This window comes from Oncorhynchus tshawytscha, linkage group LG25, assembly GCF_018296145.1.
Source record: "Oncorhynchus tshawytscha isolate Ot180627B linkage group LG25, Otsh_v2.0, whole genome shotgun sequence".
Taxonomy (NCBI): domain Eukaryota; kingdom Metazoa; phylum Chordata; class Actinopteri; order Salmoniformes; family Salmonidae; genus Oncorhynchus; species Oncorhynchus tshawytscha.
In genome coordinates, this window is record NC_056453.1 from 12,664,693 (window position 1) to 12,683,918 (window position 19,226).

At 42.9% G+C, this 19,226-nt stretch overlaps 1 protein-coding gene across 2 annotated transcripts in view; it reads left to right on the forward strand.

Moving 5' to 3' along the window:
• The first annotated feature begins 3,382 nt into the window (after positions 1–3,382).
• Positions 3,383–19,226, forward strand: part of LOC112224244 (glutamate receptor ionotropic, delta-1) — a 417,302-nt gene continuing 401,458 nt past the window's right edge. For both annotated transcript variants that reach the window (XM_024387684.1, XM_024387685.1), the window contains exons 1-2: positions 3,383–3,742; positions 13,589–13,744. In XM_024387684.1, coding sequence (XP_024243452.1) covers positions 3,661–3,742; positions 13,589–13,744 — 238 coding nt within the window. In that variant the 5' untranslated portion in view covers positions 3,383–3,660. The remainder of the gene's footprint in view (positions 3,743–13,588; positions 13,745–19,226) is intronic.

The window sequence follows — 19,226 nt, forward strand, 5'->3', positions numbered from 1 at the left end:
GGCTTCCCCTCAGTACTGGGCTTCCCCTCAGTCCCGGGCTTCCCCTCAGTCCCGGGCTTCCCCTCAGTCCCGAGCTTCCCCTCAGTCCCGAGCTTCCCCTCAGTCCCGAGCTTCCCCTCAGTCCCTAGCTTCCCCTCAGTCCCGAGCTGCCTCAGTCACGAGCTGCCCCTCAGTCCAGTGGGGTTCTGGGTGAGGACTACGAGGTCATGGTCGGCGGCGAGGGTGGACTATCCCAGGACGCAAGGGGGAGGAACTAAGACATTTATGGAGTGGGGTCCACGTCCCGAGCCGGAGCCGCCACCATGGACAGACGCCCACCCGGACCCTCCCTATGGTTTTGAGGTGCGTCCGGGAGTCCGCACCTTGGGGGGGGTTCTGTCACGCCTTGGTCTTAGTATTTTGTGTTTTCTTTAATTATTTGTTCAGGCCAGGGTGTGACATGGGTTTATTGTGTTGTCGTATTGGGGTTTTTGTAGGCATTGGGATTGTGGCTGATTAGGGGTGTGTCTAGCATAGGCTTGGCTGCCTGAGGCGGTTCTCAATCAGAGTCAGGTGATTCTCGTTGTCTCTGATTGGGAACCATATTTAGGTAGCCTGGGTTTTACTGTGTATTTTGTGGGTGATTGTTCCTGTCTTTGTGTTTGCACCAGATAGGGCTGTTTCGGTTTTCACATTACGTTTATTGTTTTTTGTAAGTTCGTGTTTCTTTATTATTTAATTAACATGGATTGCAATAGCCACGCTGCATTTTGGTCCGATCCTTGCTACACCTCTTCGTCAGAGGAGGAGATAGAAGAAAGCCGTTACACTGATTTCCTTATATGAATTGTAACTCAGTAAAATCTTTGCAATTGTTGCATGTTGCGTTTCTATTTTTGTTCAGTAAACATTCAGAGCTACAGAACAGCATCGAACAGCATGCTAAATTCACTTCGACAACTTGCCTGATTTGGCCTATATTAGGAACAACAGCCAAACAGTCCCATCAAAATATGACAACATCAACTTCTCCTACCCTAGAAAGAGATTCATACCTACTCATCTCTTCCCAACATCCCAACATACTGCTAGCGGAATATATTCCTGTTCATTTGACAATATAATTGCACCCTCATCGCTCAAGGCGTTAATGTGCTGTCAGAATGGATTAATACTTCATTACTGGTTTCATTGCTTCTTAGCATCGGAAATATTGACAGTTCTTGACAATGTATAAGGAAATGCAATTTGTTGGTTGCACATATGGGACTTCACAGATGGGCAATTTGCAACCTCAATTACTGGCTAGACTGCTGGAGGTTTCTTTAAAGGCCCATACACAATCCATGTCTCAATTGACTGAGGCTTACAAAATTCTTCTTTAACCTGTCTCCTCCCCTTCATCTACACTGATTTTAAGTGAATTGAACAAGTGAGATCAATAAGGGTTCATAGCTTTCATCTGGATTCACATTGTCAATCTATGTCATGGAAAGAGCAGGTGTTTTTCATGTTTTGTACACTCAGTGTATATATCCACACTGAGGTTGGATTAATAGTGTGCAATTGTGTAAATGATTTTGAACTATATATAGTGCTCTATCAGCCTCATATAATTTCTAAGAAAATCCGTGTTTTCTCTCGTCCTCACACCTTCTTCATCTTGGGAGCGGGAACGCTCAAGCTGCAGCAACCACTTGTTACCAGAGTCTAGCTGCGGGCGCGCTTTCCTTTCCGTGAACGCCAACCGACATTAAATCCCAATTCACTGCATGTGCCTCTGGCCCAATCCTGCAATAAGCAGTCAAATATGTTTTCATACGGATATTGAATAGCCTTTTACATTTTATTTGTTTTACCAAAAACACATTATATATTCATTACAAGCCATAATTAAATCGTACGTTCATACAGTTAAAGTGGCAAATAAAAATATTATTACTATTATCATTATTAGTATTATTATACCATACCGTAGGTGTAGGTCTAAGCGCGGTTGGCTACATGAATGATCTGACATTGAGCGCATCATAGGACAGGGAGTAGTCCGGAGCTGTCCATGGATTCTTCGTGCTGAAATCTCTCCGTGATAAAAACAGACTTAGCCAAACAATTAAGGGGAATTTCCGTCTCATATTCAATCGCAAGAAATATCCTTTAATTGTAAGACTAAGAATATTACAGTTGCATCTCTTGTATGAAGATTTCTTATCTGAAACGTACCACTGTCATCGGGAGAGAAAAAAAACAACCCAGAAAGTTCATTCGATTTTTGGAGTTTCGAGATGTGGTCTTCCTTCTTCGGTGCTATACATTATCAACATGTACTATGAACCTGTTAGTCCAGCAAATAGAAGAACACAATGATGTCACTTGGCTCCATGTCCATGTATGCAGTCTCTCCATAAATTATGAGAGGTTCGATAGGTCATTTACCACCATGCATGAACAGTTGGTTACAAGGCATTAGTACACCTATTGGAAACGACATTTAATATTTGATCATGAATGTCTCCAAATACAATTGATATGAATTGTTGGCTATTGTTACAACACTGTCCACGATCAGTAGCAGAGAAACTGGAATCAGTTGTCAGAAAATAGCATACAACACAGAGAAGATCATTGTTACAAAAAAAATCACAAAGACAGTGGGCTGGCTAACCGAGCTAGTAGAGCTCCTGTATCAAACCATGATAGATGTGCTCTCTACCCACCCGTCTAACCTCTTATGTCCAAACTACCTCGCAGGTATCCCATCCCCAGAAGCACATGCACTCGCGCCTTCTCTCCAAGCAGACAGCTTAGTAGAAACAGTCAGTTCTTTCCGATTCATGCCATTAGTCCATTTCCACATATATTATTGGGGCGTTTCAACGCTTTAAGTGGTCCCCATAAACCTGTAGGTGAGGACAGGTTTTACGCACACATCCACAGACCCTTCCGCACGCTATATCCTACCTGTGGCATCACCACTGCTACCGGTTATCAAGCACCAATCTAGTTATGTCATTCGATAATAGCAATGGATAGTTCTATTATGAGAGTTAACTATACATCGGAACTTATGCGCCCGGTGCGATTACTTACACTGCAATGCAAGTCTGCTTTGCGCGTCATCCATGTGTTTTTAATGTCGGATTTTCTTTGGTTTTCCAGGTTCCCGTCCATGGTAATGTGCGTTCGCTGATAGACCGAGCCTCAGGGGCATGTCTTGATCGCCGTCGCCGTCTCCGGCTTGCTCGGATTCCATCTCTCCCTGTCTTCTCCGGGCAGCTTAGCGTTGTAGATAGAGTCTCTGCAGTCACGTGGGTCGAGAAAATCGAGAGAGAGAGAGCTATCGAGAGAGCGCGTGGGGGGTGTCCTTCCTCCGCAGTTTGCAGTTTGATATGTCTCAGACTCCGCGAGCGCTGGATACAGCGAGAGCCGCAGAGCGCGCTGGATTCTCAGCCTTCCTTACCGAAAAGCCGAGTATTTCCCTGCCTTTTCTGCCCAACCGCCACCTCCCTTGCACTTACTTATTCTATCCCCAGGAAACCCATTGACGTTTTTCCTCCTTCCTTATAGTTTTGTTTTCGGCTTTTATTCACAGACTGAACAACTGGTTCATGCACTGTTGCTTATTTGGATTTGTCCGACATACGAGGGACGGTGGATGAGCTGCTTTCGCCAAAACCGGAGATGGAATTGCTGATAATATGCCTTTCCTTATGGATGTTGCAATGCAATTCAGTGGCGAGCGCGGACTCCATCATTCACATCGGTAAGGAGCTTGTGCAGGGGACACGGGGTGCAAACGCGGAGGTGTGATATAAACCCCCTCGGTGCTTAGAATAAAACAGTCCTCTTTTGTTGTTTAAATGTATGATACATTTAGGAAGGCATACGGATGAATGTGTTAGTATAAAGAGCGAGTTACAACTAAATACCTTATAAACAATAATGATATGTAGTTCTGGTGAATAGCGTTGCTCCATCCCGGGAGCTGTGGCAATTTTACAGCATCATTTTAATTCTAATTAATTTGCGTTGCCTGTCATACAATATCTTATGAATGTCTTTGCAAATGCTTGACTGAAAGTCTCTGGAAAAGTGCACCACCAATGTGTCTCTTCCGAAATCATGAGAATAGACAATATTGTAAATATATTGTAATTCACACCACAAAACCAAAGCAAGATGGAACTAATTTGCTTGGATCAGACGAACTAAACCAACGTGTGTTTTTAGAGGATTGCCCCCCTTCCCATCTATAAGCATGAACTTTGAATTGAACGTGAGCGAAATGTTAAACGCCTGTGAAGGAAATACATGACAAAGGGACAAATACTAAACCCTTATGTCCGAATCCAACATTAGAATAGATGCCAGTGTACTCTGTTTGGTGAATTTGGGTGTGTAATATGTCAGATTTGTCAAATGTATCTTATCTGACATGAATTTACATTTAGCTAAAACAACTTATGTTCGCGGCGGGGGAGATGGAGGGGGTCAATACGAATAACTAGAATATTGTATTTCTGAATAATGTCACTGGCATGTGTTTAATGCCATTTGTTGGATCAAAGACAACTAATGCAAACACGCATGTATACATGCAAGCATGTACGTACAAACACACACACACACACACACACACACAGACCGTAGCAGAAAAACAATCAATTTTTGTTTCATTTTACATCGAAACCTTTACATGTTAAGTATCCAATAGTGCTGTAGTGATCAACAGTTAATATGTTGGAATAAAGCTATCCAGCACGATAACAGCTGAAGCATCTTACATTTGAGACAGTAGTTTAGGCATTTAGGCTGTTGGGGGGGGTTTATAATTAAAACACGTAAAGGCTATTGGACGCATTATCATCGATGGCATTTGCACTTTGTCGGCTTTACCATGATATAAAACGTAACTAACAAACCAGGCGTGAAGCAAGTTGGAATCATTCTGATGTAGTCATTAGGACTTGTTGGTTACGTTGCACCTTTGTCACCCCCATCATCATTAATGTCGAAACCAGGGCTTTTATCTGTATTTGGTTATTCTAATGTTTTTAAAACATTAATTCCATGGCCGTCAAGGTTTTGATGTGTTTTGGAAAATGTTGTTCTCTCGGAATCCAATGTGATTTTGTCGGGATCTTGATAGAAAAGGCTTGGAGTGCAGGAACAGCTTCAGTCATTACCAAGCATTACCCTTGAGTATGCTGCGTAGGCTATATACCAAACATGTTTTAAACAATCAATTATCTTTCTGATTAACTTCATATGAAATTGTCTTAATGAGTGAGGTTGAAGAGTGGTGCACCATTACGTTCGAATACAATGGATTCTCATTTTAAGGCTTGCTTGACGCATGCGGTTCAAATATTCGTTGCTCATAGCCAGTCTGCTGCTACATGCACAACTCCGGAGAGCCCTCAAATCAACGGTGGTCTGACTTGGAAACCAAAAGACTGCCCACTTTTGAATGTGGCAGAGTTCCATTCCGGTCTAAACCCTTTCGCGAGGATCTGTCTCGTCCAATCGTTGGTTTTGTGTTTTGCTTGGTTCCTCCTAGGAGTGAATATATTAGATGTTCAACATCTGAATGTTAGGCCTAATGGGTATGGTCCAACTCCTGATATCAAACGGGTAAGGACTATTTGTGTGATTGTGCACAAAATGGGACCAATAGCCTAGAGAATACTGCGTTTGCCTCTAACTTATTGCTATATATTTTCACCCTCCTCTCATTTCCTCTCCTCTTCAAGTTATCCTTCTGGCCAAAAGCTGAAGCTGTTCCTTATGCAAAGGGGAAACGTGGAATGATTTACGGGGTGATGGGGCGATATAGAGGCGCTGGCTATCCAGCCCTGCAATGGAAGGCGAGCTCGAAACACAGGAATCGAATCCATTCTGACCGACAAAATAGAGGGCAGACGCGCTATTCTGATCCCATGCTAAATAAGACGAACACATCAGTTATACATCAAGGAAGGCTTTTCGCTTTGACCACCTGCAAAATACGACACTTCCGACATAAATCGAGGCTACTTTATCCAATCTGAATGCTGTTTTACAATCCTTTACTTCAGACGATTGATAATGTAGCCGATCAACAAACAACTCAAGGAAACTCGAATGTATTTTAAAGTCTAGGCAGTTCTACCATAAAGTCAGCGAGCATATTCTACATTTACATTTGAGTCATTTAGCAGACGCTCTTATCCAGAGCTCTTGTGAAGCCCGGCCCATATCTACAGTAAACTGTAAAGGTAAGGAAACTGGCTATTGGCAGCCAGTTACCTGTAAGTTACTGTTAAAAAAGGGAGGTCTACAATATGTTACCGTAACATATTGTACCTTTTTTTACAGTAACTTACACCGCCAGTAAATTACCATCAAAACAACAGGATTTTTTTTTTTTTACAGTGTAACTGAAGCTGAGGAGTGGGTAGAAGTTGCCCCTAACCACAGATACATGAACAAGAAGCCCCCCCATCTCCCAATGGTAAAATAATGGACAGGGTTTGGATAATCTGGTCCTAGATATGTAGCTAAAGCACATCTTCAATCAGGGCCTAGTTTTTCAAAAGTTATCTGATCGGATTTTGGCAGTTGGATAGGATTAAATGTGTAGAATAGAATGAATATATTGGGCGTCCCCATTAAAGCCAATGATGCCATGTTCTATTCGTTCTATTTTATGCATTTTATCCTATCCAATTGCCGAAATCCGATCAGATAAATTTGGAAAAACTGGGCCCAGTAGCTGGAGCTGAGAGAGTCTATATAGGCCTACAACCTTGCTCTCCATGGTGCTGAAATGAATGAGCATGGGGGAAAATATATGTATTGCGTGTAACCAACCACCATATGCCAGATTGACAGGGAGGGAAAGTGAAAAATCTGGCATCCACCCACTCACTGTAAATCCACTAAACTTTCCTTATAATGCTAATAAGGATCAGTGAAAACCTACATCTTAAGAGAAAATAGTGTCATGTCATCCATTTCTTGACAAGTTGTATCCTAAACATTAGGGCCTACTTTTGTAATAGTTGCTCTGAAACTAACCTCTTACCCAGGGTAATTGCACATAGGTGGAAGTGTCAGGTGAATGAGATTTCTCTGAAACTGAAATGCAACTGCCTGTGTTGGTCTCGGGTGTAATCATTTGTCCAAACAGTTATAAAACATCCTGTCCTGTTTTGCAACGAAAACGAGAGTTTCTATTGGACACATTCAAGTAGGTCCCTCCCTGGGAAGGGGAGTACTGGTGGCTGGTAGAGCTTTTTTAGTCGACGCGACATGGTGGCAAATTCAAGATACAAGAACCAAGAACAGTTTGCTACTACAGTGGATGAAGGAGCAGAAAGAGCATGGAAATGTGGACATTTTTGGAAAACGAGGAAGAAGTAATGGAGTTGAGTGTAGAGGGAAGTGGTGTGGTGAGCAAGATTGGCATCATGTACAAACATTTTAAAAAACATACTCTGGTAGCTCAGAAATGTAACATGACAAGAGTGAGAATGAATTACCTGTAGCGGCAGGTGGGGTGAAGACCGCCGAGAATGAGCCTCTGGAGTGAGGAAAGATCTGTGCCTTCTGGCTGATCCATATGTGGTGTCAGGTTGGTTGGAGAAGAGGTTGGGGACTGTTGAGTCGGTGAAAGTAACTTGAAGTGGAATCGTAAGGATTTTTTGCATTTCTTCCATCCACCACACTTCTAGGGACAAGAACTGTGACTTGCTTTGCTCTCCGAAGCTGGACACAGGTGAAAGGAGTGATAACTGGGGGGGCGTTAGTAAGGATCAGCGTCCCGTCAACAGGACAGTTGTCAATCATGCAGGGCATTATGTCAAGATCACAGATTTTAGAGAAACAACAAATGTCGGTACATATAAGTGTCTTATATCAACTGAAAGCTCACATTATTATAACTGCACTGTCCAATTTACAGTAGCTATTACTGCAAAAAAATGCCATGCTATTGTTTGAGGAGAGCTCCTAACAACAAAACACTTTTTTTCTTTACAGTAGGTTTGATAAATTCACCTCTGAAGGTGAAATGTGTACTTACATTCTGAAATCTTGCTCTGATTTATCATCCAAAGGGTCCCAGAGATAACACAATGTGTCGTTTTGTTAGATAAAATCCCTTTTCATATCCTGGAAAGGTCCATATAGCATGCACTATCGATTTTGTATTTCCACTCGTTCACTTTGCAAAGAAAGTCATCTGTGAAAATCTCACTGTAAATGTTGTTTCAACCAGTCAAATCACATTCATATCTATTCCCCAGAGATCCTAGAAGGTAACAAGACTTCACTATTTCATTAGGGGTGTAGTATATCCTATAGGACACCATATTTGGTCAGAGAGCGATGCCTTCATGGCACGCCGATGACACGGGTGGCCATCACTTGAATGACTGTATATTTGTCAAATAAGCACCAATCGGGGTCAAACAAAGCTAGCTAGAGAGCTAATGAGCTGGAAACCATATATATGTCGTAAAATGTAGCTACTAACCTTATACGACAGCCTGCCTTTTCATTTTGGACAAAAATCATAAGGATATTCAGAGTTATGAAAACTGTTTGTTAACGAATTGTTGAACTTATAATATGGCGACTAATATTGGGAAAGCTAAATCAAAGGCAAAGTATACAGATTTGACCATATTCTGGCAGAAAAATTGAATGTGAATGCGAATGTCTCCCTCACGATTTGCCCAAATGTACCTGGGGACTTCACACTAAAAGTCTTGTTGTTCATTCATACTTCAAGTTATCCATCTGAAACTTTGCATACACACTGCTGCTATCTTGTGGACACTATCAGAAATACAACCAGAGTGATGGCTAGAACTATGAGCTTTCTGTTGCATTTCAAAGATGGTGGGAGAAAAAGACTTGTTGTTTTTTTCTTTGTATTTTCTTCTATCAGATCTGTTATATTCTCCTACATTCAATTCACATTTCCACAAATGTTTCCTTTCAAATGAAAGAATATGCATATCTTTGCTTCAGGGCCTGAGCGACAGGCAGTTAGATTTGGGTATGTCATTTAGGCGAAAATTGAAAAAAAGGGGGCTATCCCTAAGTGGTGAGGAGAATCAACTGAAATAGAAGATTCCCAGTGCCTGTGACGCTCACTGTTTGGTGCGACGCAGACCTGGTTATCCAGTGAGAGCTTTTGTCCCGAACCCATTACAGTGTTTTAGGTGCCAAGTTAAAGGTCATGTTGCAGCAGTGGGCAGGAGGGAGATTCTTAGATGTGAGAAGTGTGCAGGATGGCATGAGACAAATGAATGTGTAGTATCGGTTTTGTGTGTTAATTTGTAAGGGTACCCATTGTGCTGGAGATCAGAAGTGTCCGGTGAGAGAAAGGCAGGTTGAGGTTGCCAGGATCTGAGTAGTACAGAAGGTTTTGTATGCTGATGCAGTGAAGTGAATAGTAGAGGAAGATGAGTCCATGGCGAGGGATGCTAAGAGATTCCTTGTGTGTAAGCTGAGGCCAATAGAGAGTGATAGGTGCTTCAGTAAGGTTGGTTTCGTAGCGTTCATATTCATGGTTATCAACTGTACCACATAAATTGAACGTAAATCACAGAAATAGATGTTGTGGTGTCAGCTGCAGAGAAGTACTTGGGTGTACGGTATTTTACTGCAGAAGAGTTACAAGTTACAAGTCTCCTGACTTCCGGCGCCGACAGAGATGGCCGCCTTGCTTCGCGTTCCTAGGAAACTATGCAGTTTTTTGTTTTTTTACGTGTTATTTCTTACATTAGTACCCCAGGTCATCTTAGGTTTCACTACATACAGTCTAGAAGAACTACTGAATATAAGATCAGCGTCAACTCACCATCAGTACGACCAAGAATATGTTTTTCGCGACGCGAATCCTGTGTTCTACCTTACAAACAGGACAACGGAGTGGATTCCATGCAGCGACCCAAAAAAACGACTCCAAAAAAGAGGGAAACGAGGCGGTCTTCTGGTCAGACTCCGGAGACGGGCACACTGTGCACCACTCCCTAGCATTCTTCTTGCCAATGTCCAGTCTCTTGACAACAAGGTTGATGAAATCCGAGCAAGGGTAGCATTCCAGAGGGACATCAGAGACTGTAACGTTCTTTGCTTCACGGAAACATGGCTCACTGGAGAGACGCTATTCGAGGCGGTGCAGCCAACGTAAGAAGAGGTAAGAAGAGGGGCGGGGGCGTATGCCTTATGGCTAACATGACATGGTGTGATGAAAGAAACATACAGGAACTCAAATCCTTCTGTTCACCTGATTTAGAATTCCTCACAATCAAATGTAGACCGCATTATCTACCAAGAGAATTCTCTTCGATTATAATCACAGCCGTATATATCCCCCCCCCAAGCAGACACATCGATGGCTCTGAACGAACTTTATTTAACTCTCTGCAAACTGGAAACATTTATCCGGAGGCTGCATTCATTGTAGCTGGGGATTTTAACAAGGCTAATCTGAAAACAAGACTCCCTAAATTTTATCAGCATATCGATTGCGCAACCAGGGGTGGAAAGACCTTGGATCATTGTTACTCTAACTTCCGCGACGCATATAAGGCCCTGCCCCGCCCCCCTTTTGGAAAAGCTGACCACGACTCCATTTTGTTGATCCCTGCCTACAGACAGAAACTAAAACAAGAGGCTCCCACGCTGAGGTCTGTCCAACGCTGGTCCGACCAAGCTGACTCCACACTCCAAGACTGCTTCCATCACGTGGACTGGGAGATGTTTCGTATTGCGTCAGATAACAATATTGACGAATACGCTGATTCGGTGTGCGAGTTCATTAGAACGTGCGTTGAAGATGTCGTTCCCATAGCAACGATTAAAACATTCCCTAACCAGAAACCGTGGATTGATGGCAGCATTCGCGTGAAACTGAAAGCGCGAACCACTGCTTTTAATCAGGGCAAGGTGTCTGGTAACATGACCGAATACAAACAGTGCAGCTATTCCCTCCGCAAGGCTATCAAACAAGCTAAGCGTCAGTACAGAGACAAAGTAGAATCTCAATTCAACGGCTCAGACACAAGAGGCATGTGGCAGGGTCTACAGTCAATCACTGACTACAGGAAGAAATCCAGCCCAGTCACGGACCAGGATGTCTTGCTCCCAGGCAGACTAAATAACTTTTTTGCCCGCTTTGAGGACAATACAGTGCCACTGACACGGCCTGCAACGAAAACATGCGGTCTCTCCTTCACTGCAGCCGAGGTGAGTAAGACATTTAAACGTGTTAACCCTCGCAAGGCTGCAGGCCCAGACGGCATCCCCAGCCGCGCCCTCAGAGCATGCGCAGACCAGCTGGCCGGTGTGTTTACAGACATATTCAATCAATCCCTATACCAGTCTGCTGTTCCCACATGCTTCAAGAGGGCCACCATTGTTCCTGTTCCCAAGAAAGCTAAGGTAACTGAGCTAAACGACTACCGCCCGTAGCACTCACTTCCGTCATCATGAAGTGCTTTGAGAGACTAGTCAAGGACCATATCACCTCCACCCTACCTGACACCCTAGACCCACTCCAATTTGCTTACCGCCCAAATAGGTCCACAGACGATGCAATCTCAACCACACTGCACACTGCCCTAACCCATCTGGACAAGAGGAATACCTATGTGAGAATGCTGTTCATCGACTACAGCTCGGCATTCAACACCATAGTACCCTCCAAGCTCGTCATCAAGCTCGAGACCCTGGGTCTCGACCCCGCCCTGTGCAACTGGGTACTGGACTTCCTGACGGGCCGCCCCCAGGTGGTGAGGGTAGGCAACAACATCTCCTCCCCGCTGATCCTCAACACTGGGGCCCCACAAGGGTGCGTTCTGAGCCCTCTCCTGTACTCCCTGTTCACCCACGACTGCGTGGCCACGCACGCCTCCAACTCAATCATCAAGTTTGCGGACGACACAACAGTGGTAGGTTTGATTACCAATAACGACGAGACGGCCTACAGGGAGGAGGTGAGGGCCCTCGGAGTGTGGTGTCAGGAAAATAACCTCACACTCAACGTCAACAAAACTAAGGAGATGATTGTGGACTTCAGGAAACAGCAGAGGGAACACCCCCCTATCCACATCGATGGAACAGTAGTGGAGAGGGTAGCAAGTTTTAAGTTCCTCGGCATACACATCACAGACAAACTGAATTGGTCCACTCACACAGACAGCATCGCGAAGAAGGCGCAGCAGCGCCTCTTCAACCTCAGGAGGCTGAAGAAATTTGGCTTGTCACCAAAAGCACTCACAAACTTCTACAGATGCACAATCGAGAGCATCCTGGCGGGCTGTATCACCGCCTGGTACGGCAACTGCTCCGCCATCAACCGTAAGGCTCTCCAGAGGGTAGTGAGGTCTGCACAACGCATCACCGGGGGCAAACTACCTGCCCTCCAGGACACCTACACCACCCGATGTTACATGAAGGCCATAAAGATCATCAAGGACATCAACCACCCGAGCCACTGCCTGTTCACCCCGCTATCATCCAGAAGGCGAGGTCAGTACAGGTGCATCAAAGCTGGGACCGAGAGACTGAAAAACAGCTTCTATCTCAAGGCCATCAGACTGTTAAACAGCCACCACTAACATTGAGTGGCTGCTGCCAACACACTGACACTGACACTGACTCAACTCCAGCCACTTTAATAATGGGAATTGATGGGAAATGATGTAAATATATCACTAGCCACTTTAAACAATGCTACCTTATATAATGTTACTTACCCTACATTATTCATCTCATATGCATACGTAGATACTGTACTCTATATCATCGACTGCATCCTTATGTAATACATGTATCACTAGCCACTTTAACTATGCCACTTTGTTTACATACTTATCTCATATGTATATACTGTACTCGATACCATCTACTGTATCTTGCCTATGCTGCTCTGTACCATCACTCATTCATATATCCTTATGTACATATTCTTTATCCCCTTACACTGTGTATAAGACAGTAGTTTTGGAATTGTTAGTTAGATTACTTGTTGGTTATTACTGCATTGTCGGAACTAGAAGCACAAGCATTTCGCTACACTCGCATTAACATCTGCTAACCATGTGTATGTGACAAATAAAATTTGATTTGATTTGATTTGAAGTTGTGTTGAACGATAGTGTCCCGTCCTCCCAGGCTGCCAGCCTGGTGTATGATCAGATAGGGCCAAGTAGTGGAATAATGGTGAGGTTTTTAATGGGTGCAGGGTTAGTTGGAAGGGTAATTTTTCTTCCTATTTCCCCGTTCTTTTTTCCTTCCATTTTGTGTCACAAAGTATAATGAATTCACAATCCAGAACAGTAGGCGGAAACACAGGGATAGATAAGAGAAATTGATGAATAGGGAAACTGTGACCTGCCTCACAATCCAGTAGAGTAGGTGGTGGTGTATTCTCCTTTCAGTTGGTTGCGATCCGCCAATACAAATTTAAAGAAGGTCCCTCCCCGTTTTGTTCTTAAAAATAAAAAAATAACGAAACATTTTGCAAAAGATTTGGCATAATCAATACACTCCTAGTTTTTGCAATGCATCTCTACACATATTGCAATGTTTTTTTGCATCTTTTCAACAGGTGCCATATTCGAGGAGAACGCAGTGAGGGATGACGAGGTTTTCCAGCTGGCGATCTCAGACCTCAGTCTCAACGACGACATTTTGCAGAGCGAGAAAATCACACACTCCATAAAACTTGTTGAGGCGAACAACCCTTTCCAGGCGGTCCAGGAAGGTAAGGGACGCCATTGAATTATTTTTAAAAGCAATTTTTCTCCCCCTTTCGCCATATTTGGTTAGTAGGCTACTTAGTAGCATAACTATACCTCAAGTGCAGTTTGTAGGCTAGTTATTTTTTAAGAGGAGAAGAGGATCATTTAAAGTGAAACACCTATTCCTCTTTGAAGCTTTTAAGCCTTGATTACATTGCAGGCCCATTTTGGAATACTGACTGTCCAAGCAGCAAGTTACAAGTGACCAAGTCAGATTTGTGTGTTTTCAGATGTCATTTGCTGACATGGCTATGCTAGTTGTCATAGTAACAACGGGTGTGTGTGCAGTGGTGTAGGCTGATTGGTGGTGGTTCTCTTGTGCTGCCTATCGCTCAGAAGTTATGTAGCAAGCTCAGGTGACAACAATGCCTGCCATGGGAGTTTCCAAGCTACACGGAGTTGGCAAAACAATTTCATTCTGATCAATTCTAAATAAGTCATATTTTAATTACCACAACAATTCCATAAAAAATTATAGAATAGGCTTTTACGCTTAATAGTTTCTCATGTGTATTATGAATGGTTCACTACCCAGCCAACTTGAAACAACTGTGGGAAGCATTGGAGTCAACATGGGCCAGTATCCCCGTGAAACGCTTTTGACACATTATAGAATCCATGCCCCGATGAATTGAGGAAGGTGTTCCTAATGTTTTGTAGATTTTAGGATGGGTCTACATTGTAGAATAATATTGAAGACATCAAAACTATGAAATAACACATATGGAATCATGTTGTTACTAAACAAACAAATCAAAATATATTTTCTATTTCTGATTCTACAAAGTAGCCACCCTTTGCCTTGATGACAGATTTGCACACTCACGAAACAGGAATAACATTTTTAAAAACAGCTGAATAGGCAGACTTTGCAATTGCCTGATTTATTTTATGCATCATCTACAATGATTGGCTATTCAATTGGCTACACCTGTAGGTACAAACTTTGAGGAAATTGTGACGTAATTTACATATTATCCCTCACCTAAAAAGATAGCACTACACCACTGGCCATTCATTTGTTTGTAAACAATTAACAAGCTAGTTAGTTACCACATGTTCTTGTCAAACTGTCAACAGAGTAGGTAGCAAGCAACAAGATTTGCCAAATAACAGCCTAAAACCCACTTGAAAGCAATTCAATCATAGTTGACTATTCAGTCGCATGGCCAGGAATCAGATTTGTATCTGATTTCAAACCACTTACAATGGTGGTTTGAAAGTAGCTTGAAATATCCGATTCAACGTGGTTTTTGGCTGTAGGTAGAAAAAAGGATTAAAATTGAATATGCCCAAAAATTTGATTAGAGTGAACAAGGCTCCCCAAAATAGTTGAGCAGCAGTATCTTCTGTGGATAGAAAGCTAGGTGGAAGTATTGAGTCGAGCAGGACTCGACTCCATTTTCCACACATCATTGCTAATCCAGTGTGAGGCAGCCTTTAAAGACATGTTGCTTTCAAAATAGGTAGCCTAATTTGCTTGTTTCATAGTGAGTTGTATTGGTGATGATGGTAGATGTTGATCAAGAAATTAGCCTCTGTTTCAGACTGTAACATAACGAAGGGTGTAAAATATATAAGTTGTTTTTCCTCTCTAAAGTAACAATGTTAATGACAGTCTTTTCAAATTTGTTTTTTTTGTGTTCAGCCAAGTCTTTTCTTCCCAAATGGTCTATCCATGTTTTGACCTGACACTTACAAACTCACAGACTTTGCTAATGAGTTCAGTCACCCCCAAAAGTTGGTCCATGTCGTGTAACATCCATACAACCTCTTATTTGCCCAACATGCCAATATTTAGAAGTCCACTCTTTTTTGGTATACACTCCCCCCAAGACGCACACATCAAAAGTTTCATTTATTTATTTTGTCCATTCTGTGAGACATTCAAGTTTTGATTTTGCGTACAAATGTAACATCCATACGCTGGAATCGGCCTGTACCTTTTTTTCTGGATTGAAAAAGCACAACTGCTGCTTAAAGGAGCAGTACAGTCAAAAACCGCATTTGCCTTTTTTTTTTAAATATATATTTCCACACGAAGGTATAAATAACACTCTGAAATTGTGAAAATTATAATGATGCCCTTTTAGTGTTGTCACGTTCTGACCTTTATTTCCGTTGTTTTGTCATTATTTAGTATGGTCAGGACGTGAGTTGGGGTGGGCAGTCTATGTTTGTTTTTCTATGATTTGGGGATTTCTATGTTTCGGCCTAGTATGGTTCTCAATCAGAGGCAGGTGTCATTAGTTGTCTCTGATTGAGAATCATACTTAGGTAGCCTGGGTTTCACTGTTTGTTTGTTTCCGTGTCTGTGTTTTTCACCACACGGTACTGTTTTGGTTTTTGTTCGTTCCATGTTTATTGTTTTTGTATTCAGTTGTTCATGTTGAGTATTTCTTATTAAAAGAACCATGGACACTTACCACGCCACATATTGGTCCTCCGATCCTTCTCACCTCTCCTCTTCAGAATAAGAAGAGGAAATCCCTTACAAGTGTAAGAGCTTAAAACATTTTTTTTTAACTTCAGCCTGTTCGGGTGGGATGGTGTTTTCAGACCACAGCAAAAACACCTTCACAATCTGATCTGATTATTCTGACCAATGACCAGTCATTTTTTATTTGCAATGTAACCTGCTACTTTGAAGGGGTAAGCGGGGCAGAAGCAGTGGAATTCAAAGTTCAATTGCTCGTAAACCATGTCGTCATTACTTGCCAGGGGTCCGTATACGTTACATACAGCACATTAGAAGCTGTTGATGTTGAATTGAAACGGAAACTCACCAAGTCAGTTTGCCTTTCACGACCTTCCGGAGGAGGTCAATAATAGCAGCCAAGGGCTTGCTGCTCATTATTTGCATAAATCTCTTTCAGCAAAATCTATGTTAACTGCATGTAAGTATATGTGGCCTTTGCACACAAGTACACAAACAATGGCATCTAATACCATTGGAGGCTGCTCGGTAATTGGTCACAGTTGAGTCCCTGGGCTTTTTCAATTAATGACATTGAGGGGCAGAGGAGATCAATACGGCACAGCCAGGGAGTGGCTCGATGACTTCCCACTCATCGCTGACCTTTTCCTCCACGCCAGATAGTCAGCCCTCTGAGACCACCGCTGACAGCTCGGGGTGTGGAGGATTATGGGTAAGGGAGGGATTCACACTTTGTGATGTGTCCTGCTGTCCAGTAACCCCTGCGCTCAGCGCCCGCTCCTCTCTCTCTCAGTGACCAATCGAACCGATAGGCTCCCAGGGGGCCGTGCGGCTGCTAATATGATTCTCTTCCTGTGGTGAGGGAGGAGAGAGAGAGAGAGAGAGATCTCTGGCTGACTTAGAACAGAACACCGTTGCTTTGTGGCATTTTACATTTTGAGTGTGACATGATTTGGTAGAATCTTGTAGGGGTGAAGAACCAATGCAAGTGAAAATACTGGAGGCACGTACAGTATTTGTTTTTACGTCCAGTAACATGATTGGTGGAATCTTGTAGGAGTGAATAACCAATACAAAGTGAAGATACTGGAGGCACATATAGGCCTGTGTTGTTGATGGTAAGTGTTGGGCAGTGTTTCATTCTGAATGTGGGTGTCCATATTGTGTTGCTTGAGGACAAGGAAAGCATGCATTACCATAGCTCTCTTGCTTCGGTTGCTCATGGATACAGAATAACTCACAACACCAACGAAGAAGGCATTTCATAAGAGAACAAATAAACTTGACACACACACACACACACACACACACACACACACACACACATTTGCTCATTGTAGTAAAGTTGATTTAGCTTGTTTGAAAACGCATCACATACAAGACAAAGCATTAGTGTTTCTTATGACAGTGGGAGCTCATTAATAATGGAGATTGTGCGTTTAGGGAGTCGTTTTTCATCCTTGGAACAAGCAATTATTTTACAGTAAGCCTTTGATTTGATTCTATATAAAACTATTGTTCTCAAACATCAAGAACCATGTCTGAAAGTTTCTGTCAAATTACCTTTTTCATTAGCTATAAAATGCTTCAGCAAAAATGATTGGAATTGGAAGCTCACACTCAGCATCTCCACTCAAAGAATTGTTTTTATAATGGTAGGATTTCTTTATTGACACTGAAGTGTCATTATTGGTTATTTGCTAACAGTGCAGGAGTATCTCAAAACGATTTACAACAATACACCCAACTCTAAAAGTAAAATAATGGAATTAAGAAATATATAAATATGACATTTCTCACAGGGCCTCCCGGGTGGCGCAGTGGTCTAGGGTACTGCATCGCAGTGTGCCACCAGAGACTCTGGGTTCGCACCCAGGCTCTGTCGCAGCCAGCCATGGTCCGTGGGGTGACGCACAAGTGGCCTAGCGTCGTCCGGGTTAGGGAGGGTTTGGCCGGTAGGGTTATCCTTGTCTGTGGCAGGCCAGGCTAACCAGGTCGCCAGGTGCATGGTGTTTCCTCTGACACATTGGTGCAGCTGAATTCCGGGTTGGATGCGCGCTGTGTTAAGAAGCAATGTGTATAGTTGTGAAGATACTTAGATCTTTTTTGATACTACTGCACTGTTGGAGCTAGAAATCCAAGCATTTCGCTACACCCGCAATAACATCAGCTAAATACGTGTATGTGACCAATAAGATTTCATTAGTCTTTTTGATTTGATTTGAACTTTTTCTTCTCACTGTACAAATTCTTAAATGGCTTTTGGTTTTTTTCAAATTCTTAAATGGCAAATTAGGCTAATTACCGTTCTTTATCATGACCAGCAGCTCCGTTACCACTGCATTAGTGTAAAAAAACAATCATTTTACCCTGGCGTCCTCCGCTGAATGAATGATTGTTTTATTTCGTAGAGAAATTTCCACTGTCCTTTCTTTACACAGACAATCCCCAATGTCCTGCGTCTAAAACAAATCAACGCTTTTCGTCTCCTCATTGTCAGAGGAGCGGCATTCTCTGGTTGAATTCCATGATTACCGCATCAATATTGATCTCACTAGAAAACTTAACAGAAAACCTTTTCTCTCCAGGCTTTAAGTGCACCATTGTGCTGACGGTGAAAAGCGTTTAATTGATATGACCTTTTTTAGTGGCCATGCAGATAAGATGAGTGTTTGTTGAGAACATTCCCCTGTTTCCTGGTGGTGACATAGTCTGCTGGAGTGCAATGGAAAAGAATGGTAAGACTAGAGCACAGAAGACTCAAGCCTATTCTTATGTTCCATGTGAAGGTAGAGACTCGCACACCTTCGATGTGCCGTCACCCCTGTGCAACTTCTCAAATAGGTCCAGAGATGGTGTGACACCAGGAACCCAGAGTGATGAGATTGATCTCCTTCTCTCCTCCCGCCCGCCCGCCCTCTCCCTCGCTCTCTCTTCTGTGGTGATTCTACAGAGAGCTCTGAGAATCACTCATACCCAGCTGGCAGCCAGCTCCAACCCTGAGCCTG